The sequence below is a fragment of the Gymnodraco acuticeps genome, unplaced genomic scaffold, assembly GCF_902827175.1.
Source record: "Gymnodraco acuticeps unplaced genomic scaffold, fGymAcu1.1, whole genome shotgun sequence".
NCBI classification, from domain to species: Eukaryota; Metazoa; Chordata; class Actinopteri; order Perciformes; family Bathydraconidae; genus Gymnodraco; species Gymnodraco acuticeps.
The window spans coordinates 1-24,259 of record NW_022989850.1 but is presented as its reverse complement, the minus strand read 5'-3'; the positions used below and the strand labels follow the sequence as shown (position 1 = coordinate 24,259).

The following is a 24,259-nucleotide window of genomic DNA, read 5'->3' as shown; positions in this document are numbered from 1 at the left end:
ACTAATAATTACAACACAACTGGAGATTAATCATTATTTATTTATTAAGACATTATTAATGTCAAGTTACACTCAAAAAACAAAAAGGAAGTTAATCATAATCACATAATGTTTATATGGCTTAAATCTAACTTACACTTTGTTTAAATTACAAGCAAATCATTTAAACTAGCTTAGCATTAGCCTAGCATTAGCTTATATTTATACTTTTTTTATTGCAAGATGTTTTTATTTTTGGCGATTATCTTATGCATTAAAATAGTAAGTAGAGGTTAAGCTAACTTTCTCTAATTTTACTGTAAATGTAAATATGTTGAAAATCAAGGTCGACAAATAACATGTCCTAATCCAAAAAACGCTACTTTTTTTTAAACTTTTTATAATAAAACAAAATGTGCCGTTTTCGTGACCTATTACAATTTATATTGTATTATAATCAGAATAATAAAGGACTATTAGTGTGCATATTAACACAGTCATAGTTTAAGATGTGTTTAAGAAAATGTGATCTTAATCACAAAATTATAGTTTTATGATTGTAAACTCCGCCCCTTTCACTTGGCCCCACCTCCTTTTCACTAAGCCCCACCCTCCCACCCCTCCCTGGGAGTGACCACGACCTTATAAGGCAGCGGCTGAAGGACGACGCCCAGTCGCCCCTGCAGGTTGGGCGGGGAAGCCCCGTCCGGCAGCTTGAAGCTCATTCGCTGGAGCAGAGAAGACAGGAAGAGGAACAGCTCCAGCCTGGCCAGTGATTCGCCAACGCAGACTCGAGGACCCGCCCCAAACGGCATGAAGCAAGGGGGCGTCACCCGGTGGCCCCGGTCGTCAAGGAAACGGTCTGGAAAGGCGGGAAAACGAAGGTGAGGAAAAGGCGGGAAAAGGTGTGTTCAGGTGCATTTTTTTAAGTAGGATTTTCCGATTAGGTAGTTGTTTTTTGTGTTTTACCTGGGTTAAAGAGGTCCGGTGTGTCCCAGTGTTCGGGGTCGTGGTGAATCGCCCACATGTTCACCAAAACTCGAGTCCCACGACGGACCGGGTGACCTCCAATACTACAATAGAGAGAGAGAGAGAGTTTTAAACATTTTTGCAGTTTATAGCTATTTCCATTATTGTTAAAACTGTCAGTTATTTCCTGACAAATGGTCACAAAAAATTGCTGTTTTTCTGAGAAACTCATGAAAAGTTGACTGAAGTTAAAGAAGTTCAAAAGACAACCAAGCGGCGGTAAAATGCTTAAAAAATACATTTAAAAAGTCTGAAAAAAAGTGAGAAAAAGTTAAACATTTAGATTATTCTGTGTAAAATGTGCGGTATTTGGGGTGTAGTATTTAAGGTGCAGTATTTAAGGTGCAGTATTTGGGGTGTAGTATTTAAGGTGCAGTATTTAAGGTGCTGTATTTAAGGTGCAGTATTTGGGGTGTAGTATTTAAGGTGCAGTATTTAAGGTGCTGTATTTAAGGTGCAGTATTTAAGGTGTAGTATTTAAGGTGTAGTATTTAAGGTGCAGTATTTAAGGTGCGGTATTTGGGGTGTAGTATTTAAGGTGCAGTATTTAAGGTGCTGTATTTAAGGTGCAGTATTTAAGGTGCTGTATTTAAGGTGCTGTATTTAAGGTGCTGTATTTAAGGTGCTGTATTTAAGGTGCTGTATTTAAGGTGCAGTATTTACGGTGCTGTATTTAAGGTGCTGTATTTAAGGTGCTGTATTTAAGGTGCAGTATTTAAGGTGCTGTATTTAAGGTGCAGTATTTAAGGTGCTGTATTTAAGGTGTAGTATTTACAGTGCTGTATTTAAGGTGCTGTATTTAAGGTGCAGTATTTACGGTGCTGTATTTAAGGTGTAGTATTGAAGGTGCTGTATTTAAGGTGTAGTATTTATGGTGCTGTATTTAAGGTGCAGTAAAAACGGTGCTGTATTTAAGGTGTAGTATTTATGGTGCTGTATTTTAAGGTGCTGTATTTAAGGTGTAGGATTTAAGGTGTAGTATTTATGGTGCTGTATTTAAGGTGCTGTATTTAAGGTGCAGTATTTAAGGTGTAGGATTTAAGGTGTAGTATTGAAGGTGCTGTATTTAAGGTGTAGTATTTATGGTGCTGTATTTAAGGTGCAGTATTTAAGGTGCTGTATTTAAGGTGTAGTATTTATGGTGCTGTATTTAAGGTGCAGTATTTAAGGTGTAGGATTTAAGGTGTAGTATTTATGGTGCTGTATTTAAGGTGCTGTATTTAAGGTGCAGTATTTAAGGTGTAGGATTTAAGGTGTAGTATTTATGGTGCTGTATTTAAGGTGTAGTATTTACAGTGCTGTATTTAAGGTGCTGTATTTAAGGTGCAGTATTTACGGTGCTGTATTTAAGGTGTAGTATTGAAGGTGCTGTATTTAAGGTGTAGTATTTATGGTGCTGTATTTAAGGTGCAGTATTTAAGGTGCTGTATTTAAGGTGTAGTATTTATGGTGCTGTATTTAAGGTGCTGTATTTAAGGTGCAGTATTTAAGGTGTAGGATTTAAGGTGTAGTATTTATGGTGCTGTATTTAAGGTGCTGTATTTAAGGTGCAGTATTTAAGGTGTAGGATTTAAGGTGCTGTATTTAAGGTGCTGTATTTAAGGTGCTGTATTTAAGGTGCAGTATTTAAGGTGCTGTATTTAAGGTGCAGTATTTAAGGTGCTGTATTTAAGGTGCTGTATTTAAGGTGTAGTATTTAAGGTGCAGTATTTAAGGTGCTGTATTTAAGGTGTAGTATTTAAGGTGCAGTATTTAAGGTGCTGTATTTAAGGTGTAGTATTTAAGGTGCTGTATTTAAGGTGCAGTATTTAAGGTGTAGCATTTAAGGTGTAGTATTTATGGTGCCTGTATTTAAGGTGTAGTATTTAAGGTGTAGGATTTAAGGTGCTGTATTTAAGGTGCTGTATTTAAGGTGCAGTATTTAAGGTGCTGTATTTAAGGTGCAGTATTTAAGGTGCAGTATTTAAGGTGCTGTATTTAAGGTGCTGTATTTAAGGTGCTGTATTTAAGGTGTAGGATTTAAGGTGAAGTATTTAAGGTGCTGTATTTATGGTGCTGTATTTAAGGTGTAGTATTGAAGGTGCTGTATTTAAGGTGTAGTATTTACAGTGCTGTATTTAAGGTGCTGTATTTAAGGTGCAGTATTTACGGTGCTGTATTTAAGGTGTAGTATTGAAGGTGCTGTATTTAAGGTGTAGTATTTATGGTGCTGTATTTAAGGTGCAGTATTTAAGGTGCTGTATTTAAGGTGTAGTATTTATGGTGCTGTATTTAAGGTGCTGTATTTAAGGTGCAGTATTTAAGGTGTAGGATTTAAGGTGTAGTATTTATGGTGCTGTATTTAAGGTGCTGTATTTAAGGTGCAGTATTTAAGGTGTAGGATTTAAGGTGTAGTATTGAAGGTGCTGTATTTAAGGTGTAGTATTTATGGTGCTGTATTTAAGGTGCAGTATTTAAGGTGCTGTATTTAAGGTGTAGTATTTATGGTGCTGTATTTAAGGTGCTGTATTTAAGGTGCAGTATTTAAGGTGTAGGATTTAAGGTGTAGTATTTATGGTGCTGTATTTAAGGTGCTGTATTTAAGGTGCAGTATTTAAGGTGTAGGATTTAAGGTGTAGTATTTATGGTGCTGTATTTAAGGTGTAGTATTTACAGTGCTGTATTTAAGGTGCTGTATTTAAGGTGCAGTATTTACGGTGCTGTATTTAAAGTGTAGTATTGAAGGTGCTGTATTTAAGGTGTAGTATTTATGGTACTGTATTTAAGGTGCAGTATTTAAGGTGCTATATTTAAGGTGTAGTATTTATGGTGCTGTATTTAAGGTGCTGTATTTAAGGTGCAGTATTTAAGGTGTAGGATTTAAGGTGTAGTATTTATGGTGCTGTATTTAAGGTGCTGTATTTAAGGTGCAGTATTTAAGGTGTAGGATTTAAGGTGTAGTATTTATGGTGCTGTATTTAAGGTGTAGGATTTAAGGTAAAGTATTTAAGGTGCTGTATTTAAGGTGCTGTATTTAAGGTGCAGTATTTAAGGTGCTGTATTTAAGGTGTAGGATTTAAGGTTCTGTATTTAAGGTGTAGTATTTATGGTGCTGTATTTAAGGTGTAGGATTTAAGGTAAAGTATTTAAGGTGCTGTATTTAAGGTGCTGTATTTAAGGTGCAGTATTTAAGGTGCTGTATTTAAGGTGCAGTATTTAAGGTGCAGTATTTAAGGTGCTGTATTTAAGGTGTAGTATTTAAGGTACAGTATTTAAGGTGCTGTATTTAAGGTGTAGTATTTAAGGTGCTGTATTTAAGGTGCAGTATTTAAGGTGTAGCATTTAAGGTGTAGTATTTATGGTGCCTGTATTTAAGGTGTAGTATTTAAGGTGTAGGATTTAAGGTGCTGTATTTAAGGTGCTGTATTTAAGGTGCAGTATTTAAGGTGCTGTATTTAAGGTGTAGTATTTACGGTGCTGTATTTAAGGTGTAGGATTTAAGGTGTAGGATTTAAGGTGCTGTATTTAAGGTGCAGTATTTAAGGTGCTGTATTTAAGGTGCAGTATTTAAGGTGCTGTATTTATGGTGCCTGTATTTAAAGTGTAGGATTTAAGGTGCAGTATTTACGGTGCTGTATTTAAGGTGTAGGATTTAAGGTGTAGGATTTAAGGTGTAGGATTTAAGGTGTAGGATTTACCTGCTGTCCGTCATGGCGGTGTGCGGGATCAGCACTGGACTGACCGGTCTGATCCTCATGCCCTCGTTGATCACACACTCCAGGTACGGCAGCCGGACTCGGTCCGACACACACACCGGACGCTCGCCCAGCTGTTCGTCCAGCTCCGCTTGTACCCTGCGCTGCACCTGCACCACAAGTACCTTTACTACACCGAGAATACACACACACTACACCGAGAATACACACGGTTCAGAGTACTGCAGTATTGGTACTCTCTGACCTGGGGGTGGTGCAGTATGAAGGCCAGGATCCACAGCAGCGTGGTGGATGTGGTTTCCACGCCGGCCCCAAACGCCTCGGCTGCCGTCATCAGGACGTGATCGTCTGTGATGCCCCCCCCCTCATTATGCCCCTCCCCCTCCTGATGCCCCGACCCCTGACCCTGCAGCAAGGCATCCAGAAGGTCCCGGGGGGGGCCGTCACTCAGGGACGCCTGCAGGAGAGTTATTACAATACAGGTTTCATTTAGGTATTTGCAGATACAGTATACGCACACGTTTGTACGTACAAAGGTTATACATACAAAATTAACAGGATAAAAACTATTTTTAAAAATCAGTTTAAATGGAAGCAGCTGCAGGGACATGAAGTGCATATAACGGTTGGGTCTGCTGATTTGAATCATTTTTAAAAAGATATGCAAAATAATAAAAACAATATTACAAATATTTAAAAAATACTTTAAATACCCTTTAGAAAACAATAACCCTATATTAAATATATTTCAACATTACTCCATACATTGTTTTAATAAATTGTATCATCATCTCCTGTCACCTTGTGCTCTTCCAGTTTGCGGGACAGCAGCCGGTCTCTGACGGCGATGCAGTCCTTCAGTTTCCTGAGACACCTGTTGGGAAACACCTGAGAAACAAAGCGTGTGTTTGAAGTAATGAAAGTTAGAATGTGATTTAAAAGTAGGGACGTTTTTTATAGAAAAAAGGCGTTTTGTGGAAAGTCATGGTCTTTTTTGCAATTAAAGTAAAGTAATTTTTAAATAGACTTTTTCTTTTTAAGTACAAATATTTTTCAAAAATTTCAAAAAATTTCAAAAAATTGAAATATTTTTAAAAGAATGAAAATATTTAAAAAAATTAAAGAAAATTAAAACAAAATTAAAATGAAAATATTTGATGAGGGATTTTTAGAGAGGGTCTACTTCAGGCACCTTGATCCAGGGGTAGATGTCGAGCAGCCCCCCCCCGGCGATGGTCTCCACGATGCCGTCGTTGTACCGCATCACTTCCTGCAGCTCGGCGTCGCCGTGACAATACGTTGAGCTGAACACCAGCGTGCACACCACGTTAGTGACAGCTCTCGTTATCGCGGGCGACGGGTCGAAGCCCCGCCCCCCTCCTGACAACAGCTCCAAACACAGGTCGTCCACCGAGGACCGGACTAAAGGAAACACATAATAAATATATATAAAAACAAGTATTATTATTACATCCAGCTGGAGGAAGAGATTACACTTTAAGGTGTATTCATCTTTAAAGGAACAGCAGACTTGTTTTTGTCAATTTGATTTGATATGAAAAGTCTCTGGAGCTTCACATCCTGTTAGTGAATTATCCCCTTGACCGTCGAAGAGGAACAATTCTTAAAGGAAACTCAAAAGACTCGAGACCGTTACGAGTGAAACAGATTGGAAGGAAGATAATGTTCCTGTCACCCACTAACACGTGTTCACAGATCATTCAAAACATTTTCACATCTGTTCGACAATAATACAAAATAAAAGACAGTTTTTTTGTTAAATATACAGGAGTAGTATCGTATTCTTTTTCATGCATTATTCTTAATCCTGCAGTATTGCGCTATGTCCTGTATTAATGCTGTTCTGTACCGATGTCCTGCAGGCGTCCGCTGCCCTCCCCGAACAGAGTGAAGGAGTCGTGGACGAGGCGGCGGTGCATCTTCCAGAGAGGAGAGAAGTCTGAGAAGGCGATGTCTTTCCCCCCCCGAGTCAACAGGTCCGTGGTCACCTGCGAGGGAATAAAGATGTTTTTAATACATTTTGTCTTTACTGTCATTTATTCAGTATATTGTTCTATATTTTTGGGGTCTTTTTCCTGTTTTTCTCCAGTATTTTTTCTGTAGCAAGTACATGTTTTAAAAATAAAAGAATTTGAGAAAACGTTGGTCTTCCTGTGAAAGTTAGGACAGTATTAGTAAAGTAGACCTTTTTAAGAAGTTATGGCCTTTTTGAGAAAATGTTTGGATATTTGAACAAAATTAGGACTTTTTAAAGAGACTTAGAATATTTTTATAATTAAATTGAGCACTTCTTATGAAGCCCCCCCTCACCATGAAGGGTCTCCCAGCGAACTCCCTCCCGCGCTGCAGCAGGACCTCTCTGGCCTCCTGGTGCCGGTTCAAGACCACCGAGAGGTGAGGGCCGAGGAGCAGCGAGAACACAGGGCCGTACCTCAGGGAGAGAAGGAGGAAAGCTCAGAGGAAACACTGAAGTAATGCAGAATTCTTTTTGAGAAAGTACAGAAATAATACACAAGATATATATGTATATATATAAACAGAAAATCAATTAAAGAAGAAATTAAATAAAACTACAGAATGAATGCAGAAAAAACACAGAAACAACACAGACGATATACATATATATATATTGTTGGGGAAATATTTCCCAAGGCCCGTAACTGTGACCCAGTTGATCAGTTCATACTGACCTGAGGAACAAGGGCCAGGGTGGTGACCCCAGACGGCAACAGCGAGGAGTTTGACATCCTGGCTGGGGTAATGCAAGGGGACACCCTGGCCCCCTTCCTCTTCATCATGGTCCTGGATTATGCGCTCAGGAAGGCCATCAGTGGTCGAGAGCAGGATCTTGGCTTCACTCTAACACCAAGGAGGTCGAGACGACACCCCACAGTAGTCCTGACAGACCTGGACTATGCGGACGACATCAGCCTGCTCTCCGACAGCGTGGAGCAAGCACAGGAACTCCTGAACAGAGTGGAGTCAGAGTGTGCCAAGGTTGGCCTGAGGCTAAACGCCAAGAACACTGAGGTTATCACCTATAACATCTTACCGGAACATCCACCTCTGACAACAACAGAAGGCACTGTGCTTAAAGAAGTCAAGGACTTCAAGTACCTGGGCTCATGGGTCAACTCAACCGAGCAAGATCTTAAGGTGAGGAAGGCACTTGCATGGAGGGCCCTGAACGGCATGACCAGTGTATGGAGCTCCAATCTCCCCGTCAAATCAAACTCAGCTTCTTCAACGGTAGAGTCTGTTCTCCTCTATGGCAGTGAATGCTGGACCCTGAAGCCAACCCTGCAAAAGTCTCTAGACGGATGCTACACCAGAATGTTGCGAGCAGTATTTAACATCAGCAAGAGTGTACATTTAACAACATCCTGTACGAGGGAATACCAAGGGTGAGCGAGAATATTGCAGCCAGGAGAATGAGACTAGCAGGACATTGCCAAAGGCATCAAGAGCTGCCAGCCTGCAGATTGGTGCTGTGGGAACCAGCACGCGGGCATCGGGCACGAGGACGTCCCGCACAAACATACGTGGACGTACTCAAGAACGACGCAGGAGCACAAAGTACCAATGAACTGGCCAGATGTATGGAGAACCGGGATGACTGGAAGCAACGATGGAGGGCTCGTCTGAGGACGACCTAGAGAGACCTGACTGAGCTCAGGCACCTGCACCTTGGCTGCTGTGCTCTCAGTGCTCTGTCTCCCTGATCCTGCCTGTTGGATCAGCTCCAAATGAACCGTCAGTGTTTGCCATCAGAGCTCCAGCTCTCCTCGTGTCTCTCTGAGTCCTGACTCCATCAGAGCTCCAGCTCTCCTCGTGTCTCTCTGAGTCCTGACTCCATCAGAGCTCCAGCTCTCCTCGTGTCTCTCTGAGTCCTGACTCCATCAAAGCTCCAGCTCTCCTCGTGTCTCTGAGTCCTGACTCCATCAGAGCTCCAACTCTCCTCGTGTCTCTTTGAGTCCTGACTCCATCAAAGCTCCAGCTCTCCTCGTGTCTCTCTGAGTCCTGACTCCATCAGAGCTCCAACTCTCCTCGTGTCTCTTTGAGTCCTGACTCCATCAAAGCTCCAGCTCTCTGAGTCCTGACTCCATCAAAGCTCCAGCTCTCCTCGTGTCTCTGAGTCCTGACTCCATCAGAGCTCCAGCTCTCCTCGTGTCTCTTTGAGTCCTGACTCCATCAGAGCTCCAGCTCTCCTCGTGTCTCTCTGAGTCCTGACTCCATCAGAGCTCCAGCTCTCCTTGTGTCTCTCTGAGTCCTGACTCCATCAAAGCTCCAGCTCTCCTCGTGTCTCTCTGAGTCCTGACTCCATCAGAGCTCCAGCTCTCCTCGTGTCTCTGAGTCCTGACTCCATCAGAGCTCCAGCTCTTCTCGTGTCTCTCTGAGTCCTGACTCCATCAAAGCTCCAGCTCTCCTCGTGTCTCTTTGAGTCCTGACTCCATCAGAGCTCCAGCTCTCCTCGTGTCTCTGAGTCCTGACTCCATCAAAGCTCCAGCTCTCCTCGTGTCTCTGAGTCCTGACTCCATCAGAGCTCCAGCTCTCCTTGTGTCTCTCTGAGTCCTGACTCCATCAAAGCTCCAGCTCTCCTCGTGTCTCTCTGAGTCCTGACTCCATCAGAGCTCCAGCTCTCCTCGTGTCTCTCTGAGTCCTGACTCCATCAGAGCTCCAGCTCTCCTCGTGTCTCTGAGTCCTGACTCACTCAGAGCTCCAGCTCTCCTCGTGTCTCTCTGAGTCCTGACTCCATCAGAGCTCCAGCTCTCCTCGTGTCTCTCTGAGTCCTGACTCCATCAGAGCTCCAGCTCTCCTCGTGTCTCTCTGAGTCCTGACTCCATCAAAGCTCCAGCTCTCCTCGTGTCTCTCTGAGTCCTGACTCCATCAGAGCTCCAGCTCTCCTCGTGTCTCTGAGTCCTGACTCCATCAGAGCTCCAGCTCTCCTCGTGTCTCTCTGAGTCCTGACTCCATCAAAGCTCCAGCTCTCCTCGTGTCTCTCTGAGTCCTGACTCACTCAGAGCTCCAGCTCTCCTCGTGTCTCTGAGTCCTGACTCCATCAGAGCTCCAGCTCTCCTCGTGTCTCTGAGTCCTGACTCACTCAGAGCTCCAGCTCTCCTCGTCTCTCTGAGTCCTGACTCACTCAGAGCTCCAGCTCTCCTCGTCTCTCTGAGTCCTGACTCACTCAGAGCTCCAGCTCTCCTCGTCTCTCTGAGTCCTGACTCACTCAGAGCTCCAGCTCTCCTCGTCTCTCTGAGTCCTGACTCCATCAGAGCTCCAGCTCTCCTCGTGTCTCTCTGAGTCCTGACTCCATCAAAGCTCCAGCTCTCCTCGTGTCTCTGAGTCCTGACTCCATCAGAGCTCCAGCTCTCTGAGTCCTGACTCCATCAAAGCTCCAGCTCTCTGAGTCCTGACTCCATCAAAGCTCCAGCTCTCCTCGTGTCTCTGAGTCCTGACTCACTCAAAGCTCCAGCTCTCCTCGTCTCTCTGAGTCCTGACTCACTCAGAGCTCCTGCTCTCCTCGTCTCTCTGAGTCCTGACTCACTCAGAGCTCCAGCTCTCCTCGTCTCTCTGAGTCCTGACTCACTCAGAGCTCCAGCTCTCCTCGTCTCTCTGAGTCCTGACTCCATCAGAGCTCCAGCTCTCCTCGTGTCTCTGAGTCCTGACTCACTCAGAGCTCCAGCTCTCCTCGTGTCTCTCTGAGTCCTGACTCACTCAGAGCTCCAGCTCTCCTCGTCTCTCACCACATGCAGAAAGAATACAGAGGAAAATATACAGAGAGAAACTGAGAAATTAAGAAATCCAGAAAAACTGAAATAAACAGAGAAAAAAGTTAGAAATAAAAAAGCCACAGAAAGTGCTTTGAGAACACTTTAAGGTAAAGTGAACTCTTAAGGGTTTACACTGAGATGTCCTCTTACCTGTGTCCCAGCTGAGTGAAGAGCAGGTGGGGGGGGAGACCTCCTCCCATCCAGGGGAGGCTGCCCAGCAGGGGGAGAGAGGGGAGAGAGGGGAGAGAGCCAGGAGCCGAGGGGCGAACGAGGAGGAAGAGGAAGAGGAAGGCTGCACCAACGAAGAAGAAGAGGACGAGAGAGGAGGGGGGGAGGGACGAGAGAGAGGAGACGAGATGAGAGGACATGATGAGGAAGTGAGGAGTGAGAGAGAGAGGACGCTTATATACACACTGTCCAAGGTCTGAGAGTGTGTGTGTGTGCATGTGTGTGTGTGTGTGTGTCAGCCTTGATGTTATCAGCTGTGCGTCAGAGGAGAGAGAGACATCCCGACACACACTTTAAAAGAACTTTTATTTTTTGTTAAATCGTTTTTTTTTGTTTAAAGGTTTTGTTTATATTTACTTTCTTAATTAATCTGTTTTTAAAAACACATTTATTGTTATTAGTTTTTATATTTTGTTAATATAAAAAGGTATGTTTTTATTTATATACATGTTCTATATGTTAAAGTTATATTTCATTTGTTTCGTATCTTTCAGTTTTAGTTGAGAAATAAATATTTATTATCAGTTTAGTTTCAATTTGACAGAAAGAGTTGTTTGATGTTTTTATAAAGCGTTTCAAAGCTTTAGTTTAAGAGACTTCGTTCAAAGTTAGTTTTCTCAGAAAGGTTTATTTTGTATTTAAAGCTATTATCTGTTTTCACTCCAAAACACACACCACTAAACAGTCAGAGGGAGAGGTGCATTGTGGGTAATGTAGGCGGCATGTTTTTTGACTTTCAAGAGAGAGCTGCAGACGACAGAAAATGAAGGACAAACTGAGAGTGTGTGTGTGTGTGTTGGGTGGAGTGTGTGTGGGCGAAGTAAGAGACACTGTTGCCATGGCGTCGTGCCACCTTCTGCTCCCTCCACCTGTTATAAATCACTCTCACACAGACACACACACACACACACACACACACACACACACACACACACACACACACACACACACACACACACACAGTCTCTCACACAAACACTCACACACTCTCGCACACACACTCTCACAATCAGACACACACACACACACACACACACACACACACACACACACACACACACACACACACACACACACACATACGCACACCACACTCTCTCACAATCAGACACACATCACACACTCACACACACTCTCTCACACACACACCACACACACACACACACACACACACACACACCACACACACACACACACACACACACACACACACACACACACACACACACACACACACACGTTACAGCTGCAGTTCCGCTCCTGGCCGCTAGAGGCTGCTCCATTCTTCATTAAAGTGAACAGGAAAAACTTTGTGATTTTCTTCTGGTATTTAAATTAAGTTAAAGAGACTCTATTATTCTTCCTTAACTACAGCAAAATAACACTTTGACTAATAATCATTCATTTAGAAAATCATCTGCAGAAGAATCTGAAATAAAAACGAATACTTAGTTAAAGTTGACGTTACATTTAATGTGTTTGCACAGTGGATAACCTGCTGTGTATTTGAGTCCTCATGTGACCTCATGAGTTCTCTGCAGAGACATCAGATCTTAAGGAGGAGTTATTATTATATGTGAACACAGTTATTTATAACCAGCAGACATTTTGTCACGTTCTCCAGTTTCAGCCCCACGGACAGCTCTGCGCACACACGTGCACAATACTGTATATCATTATAACATCATATTCATATGTATAGGTATTTAAATATATCACCGCTCCATGTATGACATTCCTTCACGTGCACCGTCGCCCGTGATGCTGTCGCCATGGAGACGAGAGGAGATTGAGCGCAAGCGTTATGTAAAGAGGAAGTGAGGAGCTGCAGATTAATGAGCATTTATCGTTATTGTTGTTGTTTTTAACCTATTGTTTTCCTTTCTTAGGTCATTTATGACAATGTGAAGACTTTCACTTTCTGATTGTGCAAAATAAATACTCTGAGGCAACAACAACTAGAACAGCAACAACAACAACAACAACAACAACAACAGCTAAATGCATGTATTATCTGTAATGAAGAGTCCTCTCCTGCTGATGTTCAGGTGTGTATCAGTATGTAGTGTCTCTACTTTAAAGAGTCCTCTCCTGCTGATGTTCAGGTGTATATCAGTATGTAGTGTCTCTACTTTAAAGAGTCCTCTCCTGCTGATGTTCAGGTGTATATCAGTATGTAGTGTCTCTACTTTAAAGAGTCCTCTCCTGCTGATGTTCAGGTGTATATCAGTATGTAGTGTCTCTACTTTAAAGAGTCCTCTCCTGCTGATGTTCAGGTGTATATCAGTATGTAGTGTCTCTACTTTAAAGAGTCCTCTCCTGCTGATGTTCAGGTGTGTATCAGTATGTAGTGTCTCTACTTTAAAGAGTCCTCTCCTGCTGATGTTCAGGTGTATATCAGTATGTAGTGTCTCTACTTTAAAGAGTCCTCTCCTGCTGGTGATCAGGTGTATATCAGTATGTAGTGTCTCTACTTTAAAGAGTCCTCTCCTCTGATGTTCAGGTGTATATCAGTATGTAGTGTCTCTACTTTAAAGAGTCCTCTCCTGCTGATGTTCAGGTGTGTATCAGTATGTAGTGTCTCTACTTTAAAGAGTCCTCTCCTGCTGATGTTCAGGTGTATATCAGTATGTAGTGTCTCTACTTTAAAGAGTCCTCTCCTGCTGATGTTCAGGTGTGTATCAGTATGTAGTGTCTCTACTTTAAAGAGTCCTCTCCTGCTGATGTTCAGGTGTATATCAGTATGTAGTGTCTCTACTTTAAAGAGTGCTCTCCTGCTGATGTTCAGGTGTATATCAGTATGTAGTGTCTCTACTTTAAAGAGTCCTCTCCTGCTGATGTTCAGGTGTATATCAGTATGTAGTGTCTCTACTTTAAAGAGTCCTCTCCTGCTGATGTTCAGGTGTATATCAGTATGTAGTGTCTCTACTTTAAAGAGTCCTCTCCTGCTGATGTTCAGGTGTATATCAGTATGTAGTGTCTCTACTTTAAAGAGTCCTCTCCTGCTGATGTTCAGGTGTATATCAGTATGTAGTGTCTCTACTTTAAAGAGTCCTCTCCTGCTGATGTTCAGGTGTATATCAGTATGTAGTGTCTCTACTTTAAAGAGTCCTCTCCTGCTGATGTTCAGGTGTATATCAGTATGTAGTGTCTCTACTTTAAAGAGTCCTCTCCTGCTGATGTTCAGGTGTATATCAGTATGTAGTGTCTCTACTTTAAAGAGTCCTCTCCTGCTGATGTTCAGGTGTATATCAGTATGTAGTGTCTCTACTTTAAAGAGTCCTCTCCTGCTGATGTTCAGGTGTATATCAGTATGTAGTGTCTCTACTTTAAAGAGTCCTCTCCTGCTGATGTTCAGGTGTATATCAGTATGTAGTGTCTCTACTTTAAAGAGTCCTCTCCTGCTGATGTTCAGGGTGTATATCAGTATGTAGTGTCTACTTTAAAGAGTCCTCTCCTGCTGATGTTCAGGGGTATATCAGTATGTAGTGTCTACTTTAAAGAGTCCTCTCCTGCTGATGTTCAGGTGTATATCAGTATGTAGTGTCTCTACTTTAAAGAGTCCTCTCCTGCTGATGTTCAGGGGTATATCAGTATGTAGTGTCTACTTTAAAGAGTCCTCTCCTGCTGATGTTCAGGTGTATATCAGTATGTAGAGTCTCTACTTTAAAGAGTCCTCTCCTGCTGATGTTCAGGTGTATATCAGTATGTAGTGTCTCTACTTTAAAGAGTCCTCTCCTGCTGATGTTCAGGTGTATATCAGTATGTAGTGTCTCTACTTTAAAGAGTCCTCTCCTGCTGATGTTCAGGTGTATATCAGTATGTAGTGTCTCTACTTTAAAGAGTCCTCTCCTGCTGATGTTCAGGTGTATATCAGTATGTAGTGTCTCTATTTTAAAGAGTCCTCTCCTGCTGATGTTCAGGTGTATATCAGTATGTAGTATCTCTACTTTAAAGAGTCCTCTCCTGCTGATGTTCAGGTGTATATCAGTATGTAGTGTCTCTACTTTAAAGAGTCCTCTCCTGCTGATGTTCAGGTGTATATCAGTATGTAGTGTCTCTACTTTAAAGAGTCCTCTCCTGCTGATGTTCAGGTGTATATCAGTATGTAGTGTCTCTACTTTAAAGAGTCCTCTGCTGCTGATGTTCAGGTGTATATCAGTATGTAGTATCTCTACTTTAAAGAGTCCTCTCCTGCTGATGTTCAGGTGTATATCAGTATGTAGTGTCTCTACTTTAAAGAGTCTTCTCCTGCTGATGTTCAGGTGTATATCAGTATGTAGTGTCTCTACTTTAAAGAGTCCTCTCCTGCTGATGTTCAGGTGTATGTCAGTATGTAGTATCTCTACTTTAAAGAGTCATCTCCTGCTGATGTTCAGGTGTCTATCAGTATGTAGTGTCTCTACTTTAAAGAGTCCTCTCCTGCTGATGTTCAGGTGTATATCAGTATGTAGTGTCTCTACTTTAAAGAGGCCTCTCCTGCTGATGTTCAGGTGTGTATCAGTATGTAGTGTCTCTACTTTAAAGAGTCCTCTCCTGCTGATGTTCAGGTGTATATCAGTATGTAGTGTCTCTACTTTAAAGAGTCCTCTCCTGCTGATGTTCAGGTGTATATCAGTATGTAGTGTCTCTACTTTAAAGAGTCCTCTCCTGCTGATGTTCAGGTGTGTATCAGTATGTAGTGTCTCTACTTTAAAGAGTCCTCTCCTGCTGATGTTCAGGTGTATATCAGTATGTAGTGTCTCTACTTTAAAGAGTCCTCTCCTGCTGGTGATCAGGTGTATATCAGTATGTAGTGTCTCTACTTTAAAGAGTCCTCTCCTCTGATGTTCAGGTGTATATCAGTATGTAGTGTCTCTACTTTAAAGAGTCCTCTCCTGCTGATGTTCAGGTGTGTATCAGTATGTAGTGTCTCTACTTTTAAAGAGTCCTCTCCTGCTGATGTTCAGGTGTATATCAGTATGTAGTGTCTCTACTTTAAAGAGTCCTCTCCTGCTGATGTTCAGGTGTGTATCAGTATGTAGTGTCTCTACTTTAAAGAGTCCTCTCCTGCTGATGTTCAGGTGTATATCAGTATGTAGTGTCTCTACTTTAAAGAGTGCCTCTCCTGCTGATGTTCAGGTGTATATCAGTATGTAGTGTCTCTACTTTAAAGAGTCCTCTCCTGCTGATGTTCAGGTGTATATCAGTATGTAGTGTCTCTACTTTAAAGAGTCCTCTCCTGCTGATGTTCAGGTGTATATCAGTATGTAGTGTCTCTACTTTAAAGAGTCCTCTCCTGCTGATGTTCAGGTGTATATCAGTATGTAGTGTCTCTACTTAAAGAGTCCTCTCCTGCTGATGTTCAGGTGTATATCAGTATGTAGTGTCTCTACTTTAAAGAGTCCTCTCCTGCTGATGTTCAGGTGTATATCAGTATGTAGTGTCTCTACTTTAAAGAGTCCTCTCCTGCTGATGTTCAGGTGTATATCAGTATGTAGTGTCTCTACTTTAAAGAGTCCTCTCCTGCTGATGTTCAGGTGTATATCAGTATGTAGTGTCTCTACTTTAAGAGTCCTCTCCTGCTGATGTTCAGGTGTATATCAGTATGTAGTGTCTCTACTTTAAAGAGTCCTCTCCTGCTGATGTTCAGGTGTATATCAGTATGTAGTGTCTCTACTTTAAAGAGTCCCTCTCCTGCTGATGTTCAGGTGTATATCAGTATGTAGTGTCTCTACTTTAAAAGAGTCCTCTCCTGCTGATGTTCAGGTGTATATCAGTATGTAGTGTCTACTTTAAAAGAGTCCTCTCCTGCTGATGTTCAGGGGTATATCAGTATGTAGTGTCTACTTTAAAGAGTCCTCTCCTGCTGATGTTCAGGGTGTATATCAGTATGTAGTGGTCTCTACTTTAAAGAGTCCTCTCCTGCTGATGTTCAGGGGTATATCAGTATGTAGTGTCTACTATAAGAGTCCTCTCCTGCTGATGTTCAGGTGTATATCAGTATGTAGAGTCTCTACTTTAAAGAGTCCTCTCCTGCTGATGTTCAGGTGTATATCAGTATGTAGTGTCTCTACTTTAAAGAGTCCTCTCCTGCTGATGTTCAGGTGTATATCAGTATGTAGTGTCTCTACTTTAAAGAGTCCTCTCCTGCTGATGTTCAGGTGTATATCAGTATGTAGTGTCTCTACTTTAAAGAGTCCTCTCCTGCTGATGTTCAGGTTCATATCGGTGTATATCAGTATGTAGTGTCTCTATTTTAAAGAGTCCTCTCCTGCTGATGTTCAGGTGTATATCAGTATGTAGTATCTCTACTTTAAAGAGTCCTCTCCTGCTGATGTTCAGGTGTATATCAGTATGTAGTGTCTCTACTTTAAAGAGTCCTCTCCTGCTGATGTTCAGGTGTATATCAGTATGTAGTGTCTCTACTTTAAAGAGTCCTCTCCTGCTGATGTTCAGGTGTATATCAGTATGTAGTGTCTCTACTTTAAAGAGTCCTCTGCTGCTGATGTTCAGGTGTATATCAGTATGTAGTATCTCTACTTTAAAGAGTCCTCTCCTGCTGATGTTCAGGTGTATATCAGTATGTAGTGTCTCTACTTTAAAGAGTCTTCTCCTGCTGATGTTCAGGTGTATATCAGTATGTAGTGTCTCTACTTTAAAGAGTCCTCTCCTGCTGATGTTCAGGTGTATGTCAGTATGTAGTATCTCTACTTTAAAGAGTCATCTCCTGCTGATGTTCAGGTGTCTATCAGTATGTAGTGTCTCTACTTTAAAGAGTCCTCTCCTGCTGATGTTCAGGTGTATATCAGTATGTAGTGTCTCTACTTTAAAGAGGCCTCTCCTGCTGATGTTCAGGTGTGTATCAGTATGTAGTGTCTCTACTTTAAAGAGTCCTCTCCTGCTGATGTTCAGGTGTATATCAGTATGTAGTGTCTCTACTTTAAAGAGTCCTCTCCTGCTGATGTTCAGGTGTGTATCAGTATGTAGTGTCTCTACTTTAAAGAGTCCTCTCCTGCTGATGTTCAGGTGTATATCAGTATGTAGTGTCTCTACTTTAAAGAGTCCTCTCCTGCTGATGTTCAGGTGTATATCAGTATGTAGTGTCTCTACTTTAAAGAGTCCTCTCCTGCTGATGTTCAGGTGTATATCAGTATGTAGTGTCTCTACTTTAAAGAGTCCTCTCCTGCTGATGTTCAGGTGTATATCAGTATGTAGTGTCTCTACTTTAAAGAGTCCTCTCCTGCTGATGTTCAGGTGTATATCAGTATGTAGTGTCTCTACTTTAAAGAGTCCTCTCCTGCTGATGTTCAGTAGGTAGTGTCTCTACTTTAAAGAGTCCTCTCCTGCTGATGTTCAGGTGTATATCAGTATGTAGTGTCTCTACTTTAAAGAGTCCTCTCCTACTGATGTTCAGGTGTATATCAGTATGTAGTGTCTCTACTTTAAAGAGTCCTCTCCTGCTGATGATCAGGTGTATATCAGTATGTAGTGTCTCTACTTTAAAGAGTGCTCTCCTGCTGATGTTCAGGTGTATATCAGTATGTAGTGTCTCTACTTTAAAGAGTGCTCTCCTGCTGATGTTCAGGTGTATATCAGTATGTAGTGTCTCTACTTTAAAGAGTCCTCTCCTGCTGATGTCCAGGTGTATATCAGTATGTAGTGTCTCTACTTTAAAGAGTCCTCTTCTGCTGATGTTCAGGTGTATATCAGTATGTAGTGTCTCTACTTTAAAGAGTCCTCTCCTGCTGATGTTCAGGTGTATATCAGTATGTAGTGTCTCTACTTTAAAGAGTCCTCTCCTGCTGATGTTCAGGTGTATATCAGTATGTAGTGTCTCTACTTTAAAGAGTCCTCTCCTGCTGATGTTCAGGTGTATATCAGTATGTAGTGTCTCTACTTTAAAGAGTCCTCTCCTGCTGATGTTCAGGTGTATATCAGTATGTAGTGTCTCTACTTTAAAGAGTCCTCTCCTGCTGATGTTCAGGTGTATATCAGTATGTAGTGTCTCTACTTTAAAGAGTGCTCTCCTGCTGATGTTCAGGTGTATATCAGTATGTAGTGTCTCTACTTTAAAGAGTCCTCTCCTGCTGATGTCCAGGTGTATATCAGGTATGTAGTGTCTCTACTTTAAAGAGTCCTCTTCTGCTGATGTTCAGGTGTATATCAGTATGTAGTGTCTCTACTTTAAAGAGTCCTCTCCTGCTGATGTTCAGGTGTATATCAGTATGTAGTGTCTCTACTTTAAAGAGTCCTCTCCTGCTGATGTTCAGGTGTATATCAGTATGTAGTGTCTCTACTTTAAAGAGTCCTCTCCTGCTGATGTTCAGGTGTATATCAGTATGTAGTGTCTCTACTTTAAAGAGTCCTCTCCTGCTGATGTTCAGGTGTATATCAGTATGTAGTGTCTCTACTTTAAAGAGTCCTCTCCTGCTGATGTTCAGGGTGTATATCAGTATGTAGTGTCTCTACTTTAAAGAGTCCTCTCCTGCTGATGTTTAGGTGTATATCAGTATGTAGTGTCTCTACTTTAAAGAGTCCTCTCCTGCTGATGTTCAGGTGTATATCAGTATGTAGTGTCTCTACTTTAAAGAGTCCTCACCTGCTGATGTTCAGGTGTATATCAGTATGTAGTGTCTCTACTTTAAAGAGTCCTCTCCTGCTGATGTTCAGGTGTATATCAGTGTGTAGTGTCTCTACTTTAAAGAGTCCTCTCCTGCTGATGTTCAGGTGTATATCAGTATGTAGTGTCTCTACTTTAAAGAGTCCTCTCCTGCTGATGTTCAGGTGTATATCAGTATGTAGTGTCTCTACTTTAAAGAGTCCTCTCCTGCTGATGTCCAGGTGTATATCAGTATGTAGTGTCTCTACTTTAAAGAGTCCTCTCCTGCTGATGTTCAGGTGTATATCAGTATGTAGTGTCTCTACTTTAAAGAGTCCTCTCCTGCTGATGTTCAGGTGTATATCAGTATGTAGTGTCTCTACTTTAAAGAGTCCTCTCCTGCTGATGTTCAGGTGTATATCAGTATGTAGTGTCTGTACTTTAAAGAGTCCTCTCCTGCTGATGTTCAGGTGTATATCAGTATGTAGTGTCTCTACTTTAAAGAGTCCTCTCCTGCTGATGTTCAGGTGTATATCAGTATGTAGTGTCTCTACTTTAAAGAGTCCTCTCCTGCTGATGTTCAGGTGTATATCAGTATGTAGTGTCTCTACTTTAAAGAGTGCTCTCCTGCTGATGTTCAGGTGTATATCAGTATGTAGTGTCTCTACTTTAAAGAGTTCTCTCCTGCTGATGTTCAGGTGTATATCAGTATGTAGTGTCTCTACTTTAAAGAGTCCTCTCCTGCTGATGTTCAGGTGTATATCAGTATGTAGTGTCTCTACTTTAAAGAGTCCTCTCCTGCTGATGTTCAGGTGTATATCAGTATGTAGAGTCTCTACTTTAAAGAGTCCTCTCCTGCTGATGTTCAGGTGTATATCAGTATGTAGTGTCTCTACTTTAAAGAGTCCTCTCCTGCTGATGTTCAGGTGTATATCAGTATGTAGTGTCTGTACTTTAAAGAGTCCTCTCCTGCTGATGTTCAGGTGTATATCAGTATGTAGTGTCTCTACTTTAAAGAGTCCTCTCCTGCTGATGTTCAGGTGTATATCAGTATGTAGTGTCTCTACTTTAAAGAGTCCTCTCCTGCTGATGTTCAGGTGTATATCAGTATGTAGTGTCTCTACTTTAAAGAGTCCTCTCCTGCTGATGTTCAGGTGTATATCAGTATGTAGTGTCTCTACTTTAAAGAGTCCTCTCCTGCTGATGTTCAGGTGTATATCAGTATGTAGTGTCTCTACTTTAAAGAGTCCTCTCCTGCTGATGTTCAGGTGTATATCAGTATGTAGTGTCTCTACTTTAAAGAGTTCTCTCCTGCTGATGTTCAGGTGTATATCAGTATGTAGTGTCTCTACTTTAAAGAGTCCTCTCCTGCTGATGTTCAGGTGTATATCAGTATGTAGTGTCTCTACTTTAAAGAGTCCTCTCCTGCTGATGTTCAGGTGTATATCAGTATGTAGTGTCTCTACTTTAAAGAGTCCTCTCCTGCTGATGTTTAGGTGTATATCAGTATGTAGTGTCTCTACTTTAAAGAGTCCTCTCCTGCTGATGTTCAGGTGTGTATCAGTATGTAGTGTCTCTACTTTAAAGAGTCCTCTCCTGCTGATGTTCAGGTGTATATCAGTATGTAGTGTCTCTGCTTTAAAGAGTCCTCTCCTGCTGATGTTCAGGTGTATATCAGTATGTAGTGTCTCTACTTAAAGAGTCCTCTCCTGCTGATGTTCAGGTGTATATCAGTATGTAGTGTCTCTATTTTAAAGAGTCCTCTCCTGCTGGTGTTCAGGTGTATATCAGTATGTAGTGTCTCTACTTTAAAGAGTCCTCTCCTGCTGATGTTCAGGTGTATATCAGTATGTAGTGTCTCTACTTTAAAGAGTCCTCTCCTGCTGATGTTCAGGTGTATATCAGTGTGTAGTGTCTCTACTTTAAAGAGTTCTCTCCTGCTGATGTTCAGGTGTATATCAGTATGTAGTGTCTCTACTTTAAAGAGTCCTCTCCTGCTGATATTCAGGTGTATATCAGTATGTAGTGTCTCTACTTTAAAGAGTCCTCTCCTGCTGATGTTCAGGTGTATATCAGTATGTAGTGTCTCTACTTTAAAGAGTCCTCTCCTGCTGATGTTCAGGTGTATATCAGTATGTAGTGTCTCTCCTTTAAAGAGTCCTCTCCTCCATCTTCCCTTTGCTGCCGCAGTGAAGGAAACCCTGCTCCTCTCAGCTGTGCTACGTCACCTCCCGCCTGTCCTTATATGGCGCGGGGATCCCGGCGTCACAACCGGAAGTAGCTCCATGTTTGGGCAGCTACGGAGGGGGGAATCCCTCGCGCCGGAGTCGACCAATCAGGAGGCGCCTGGAGTTACCTAGGAGACGGAGAGTATAAAAGCTGCTGAGGCAGGGAGAGCATCTTCACACAGCACCGAGCTTTACCGGAGGATTTATCCAAACACACACACAACAACACACTATGCTCCTGCAGCGCGAGGACAGCTTCATGTCGGACTTTGAGGATGCTTGCAGCATGTGGGTGGACAGTGTGGGCTCGAGCCCCAACAGAGACTCTGAGGGGGGGTCCCCAATCTGCCAAGGTGCGTTAAGACAATTAGAGAATAACGAGAAAATGTGCGAAATGTGTCTGTTTAGGAAATGTCTGTTTATTAGTGAAAATGTGGATATTTAGAATTATTACATTTTGCATTAATATTGTTATTTGTATTAAATATACCACTTTATATATGATTTACCTTACTTGCATATTTAAATGTGTTTATTTCGGTGCACATTTTTTAAAATCATGCCTATTTAACATTTGTTATTTGTTTAAATAGAGCAATAGTACTTGTATTATTTTAAAGTATTCATAATGCATCCTGCTGCATGCATCACTGTGTAGGCTGCTGCCCACTGACGAGTTATTATGCAATGACAATAACACCCTCCTCCTCCTCCTCCTCCTCCTCCTGCAGTTTTCTCTCCGGGAACAGACGCCTCTGACTCGGATTTCTTCTCCGACTTCAGTGACTGTTCCTCGGACTCCCTCTCGCCTTCCCTCGGCTACAGCAACAGCTTCTTCCCGGAACCGGAGGCGCAATCCCCGGGACTGAGCAGCACCGCGGACGCCATCCTCAACATGATCACGGAGATCGTGGGGATCTGCACCGAAATGGAGCAAGACGCTTCCCCGGATCTTGCAGCCCCTTCCCCGGCTGCAGCATCTCCTTCCTCCCCCCTCTTTGCTCCATCACCATCACCATCTTCTTCCTCTGCCCCACCCAGCAGTGAAGTGACCCCCCCTCTCCCTCCCATGGTTTCCCACCCAGTTGTGGTGAAAAGTGAGTTTTTGAGCTCCAGCTGCAGCAGCGCGTGTTCCCACTCTTCTATGCCCGGGAATGACGCTCTGTTCCTGGGCAGCGCGGACTCTCTGCTCCCGCTGTCGGCTCTGGAGCAACAGGTGGATGTTTGTGACTTTATCGACTCTCTGCTGAGCTGTGACGCCGGACAGAGCGACCTGAAGCCCGGCTTCGAGGTGAAGCAGGAGCCACTGGAGGACTGGCTGAAGGGGTTCCCGGTGACCGGGGGGGGATCCCGGTAACTACGTCATCAGCAGACCGGTGAAGACGGAGCTGTTCTCCCCGTCCACGCTCCCCTCCACCGTGGACGCGCATCTGCTCTCCTCCCTTCTGCAGGGCGCGTTCCCGATAGTCAACATCAGCAGCATGCACGCAGCCCCCAAACAGTCACGCACAGGGAGGAGAGCTCCCGCGCAGAAGGCGAAACCCTTCACGTGCACGATGCACGGGTGCGAGCGCCGCTTCTCGCGCTCAGACGAGCTCAACAGGCACGTGCGCATCCACACTGGACAGAAACCCTTCACGTGCACCATCTGCTCGCGCAGCTTCAGCCGCAGCGACCACCTGACCACGCACACGCGCACGCACACGGGGGAGAAGCCCTTTTCGTGCGACGTGTGCGGCAAGAGATTCGCGCGCAGCGACGAGCGGAAGAGGCATGGGCGCGTGCACGTGAAGCAGCAGCTACGTGCGCAGATGATGGCCGCCTACTCGCTGGCCGTGAACGCGCCTGGCGTCTGAACATGAACTAACTATTACTGCAGAGAGCAGTATGTTTGAACCGTCAACTGGAAAAAGCGTCGATGTGACGTCACACAGGTGTTCCTCTCACGGCGCATGCGTACAGGAGGAAGCATCTGCAGGTGGAAAAACTACAGACTGAGAACTTTAAACATGTGGAGAGTAACTAAGTACATTTACTCAAGTACTTTGACTTAAGTGTGAGGTACTTGTACTTTACTTGAGTATTTCCATGTTTTGTTACCTTGTACTTTTACTCACTTAAATCAGACTTGAGTTCCACCTGGAGTAAATCCACCAGCTACCCTGCAGTATACAAAGTCATTCAAACTAGCTGCACCTTCACCAGCTTTGAGAACACTTTCATGATCAATCATTATAAAACATATCATATATATTATTCTGAAATGGACCAATCAAACAACGACTACTTTTACTGTCTTTCACTATATTTTGATGAGAATACTTTTCTACTTTCACTTGAGGAACATTTTGAATGCAGTACTTTTAGATCCGAGTACTTCTACTTTTATTAAAGTACATGATCCGAGTACTTCGACTTCTACTAAAGTACATGATCCGAGTACTTCTACTTCTACTAAAGTACAATATCAGAGAAACCGTCCGTCTGTAAATATTTCTGCATGACAACAAAGTGAATGTCCGGATGTCGTGAAGCTGTTTCCACTCAGAAGATATTTCTATGTTTGTAACACATCTCTATTTTTCTAGTTTGTCTACCTCTTTGTGAGTGTTTTACATGGAGAGAGTATATGTATATATTTACAGTATATATATTTACAGTATATATATTTATAGGAGAACACAAAGCCAGATTTCTATGGCGGATTATCGTGCGATGATGTCACTT

At 42.7% G+C, this 24,259-nt stretch overlaps 2 protein-coding genes across 3 annotated transcripts; one reads left to right on the top strand and one right to left on the bottom strand.

Moving 5' to 3' along the window:
• Nucleotides 1-578: 578 nt before the first annotated feature.
• On the bottom strand, nt 579-12,674 carry LOC117561641 (steroid 17-alpha-hydroxylase/17,20 lyase). 2 transcript variants are annotated; one of them, XM_034239178.1, is made up of 10 exons: nt 12,443-12,674; nt 10,646-10,787; nt 7,035-7,155; nt 6,574-6,712; nt 5,896-6,125; nt 5,505-5,591; nt 4,948-5,160; nt 4,686-4,852; nt 949-1,052; nt 579-841 (listed from the first exon to the last, which is right to left on the bottom strand). In XM_034239178.1, exons 1-10 carry the CDS (start codon nt 12,564-12,566, stop codon nt 579-581), a joined length of 1,590 nt encoding a protein of 529 aa, XP_034095069.1. In that variant the 5' UTR covers nt 12,567-12,674. The 2 variants fall into 2 exon arrangements, with proteins under 2 accessions (XP_034095069.1, XP_034095076.1); XM_034239185.1 differs by lacking the exons at nt 10,646-10,787; nt 12,443-12,674 and adding an exon at nt 7,415-8,474.
• Nucleotides 12,675-21,722: 9,048 nt separating this feature from the next.
• On the top strand, nt 21,723-24,241 carry LOC117561665 (early growth response protein 4-like). Its single transcript, XM_034239208.1, is given in 3 exon segments — nt 21,723-21,885; nt 22,264-22,870; nt 22,872-24,241. Coding segments are annotated over 3 exon segments (1,245 nt in total). The 5' UTR covers nt 21,723-21,764; the 3' UTR covers nt 23,389-24,241.
• Nucleotides 24,242-24,259: the final 18 nt, after the last annotated feature.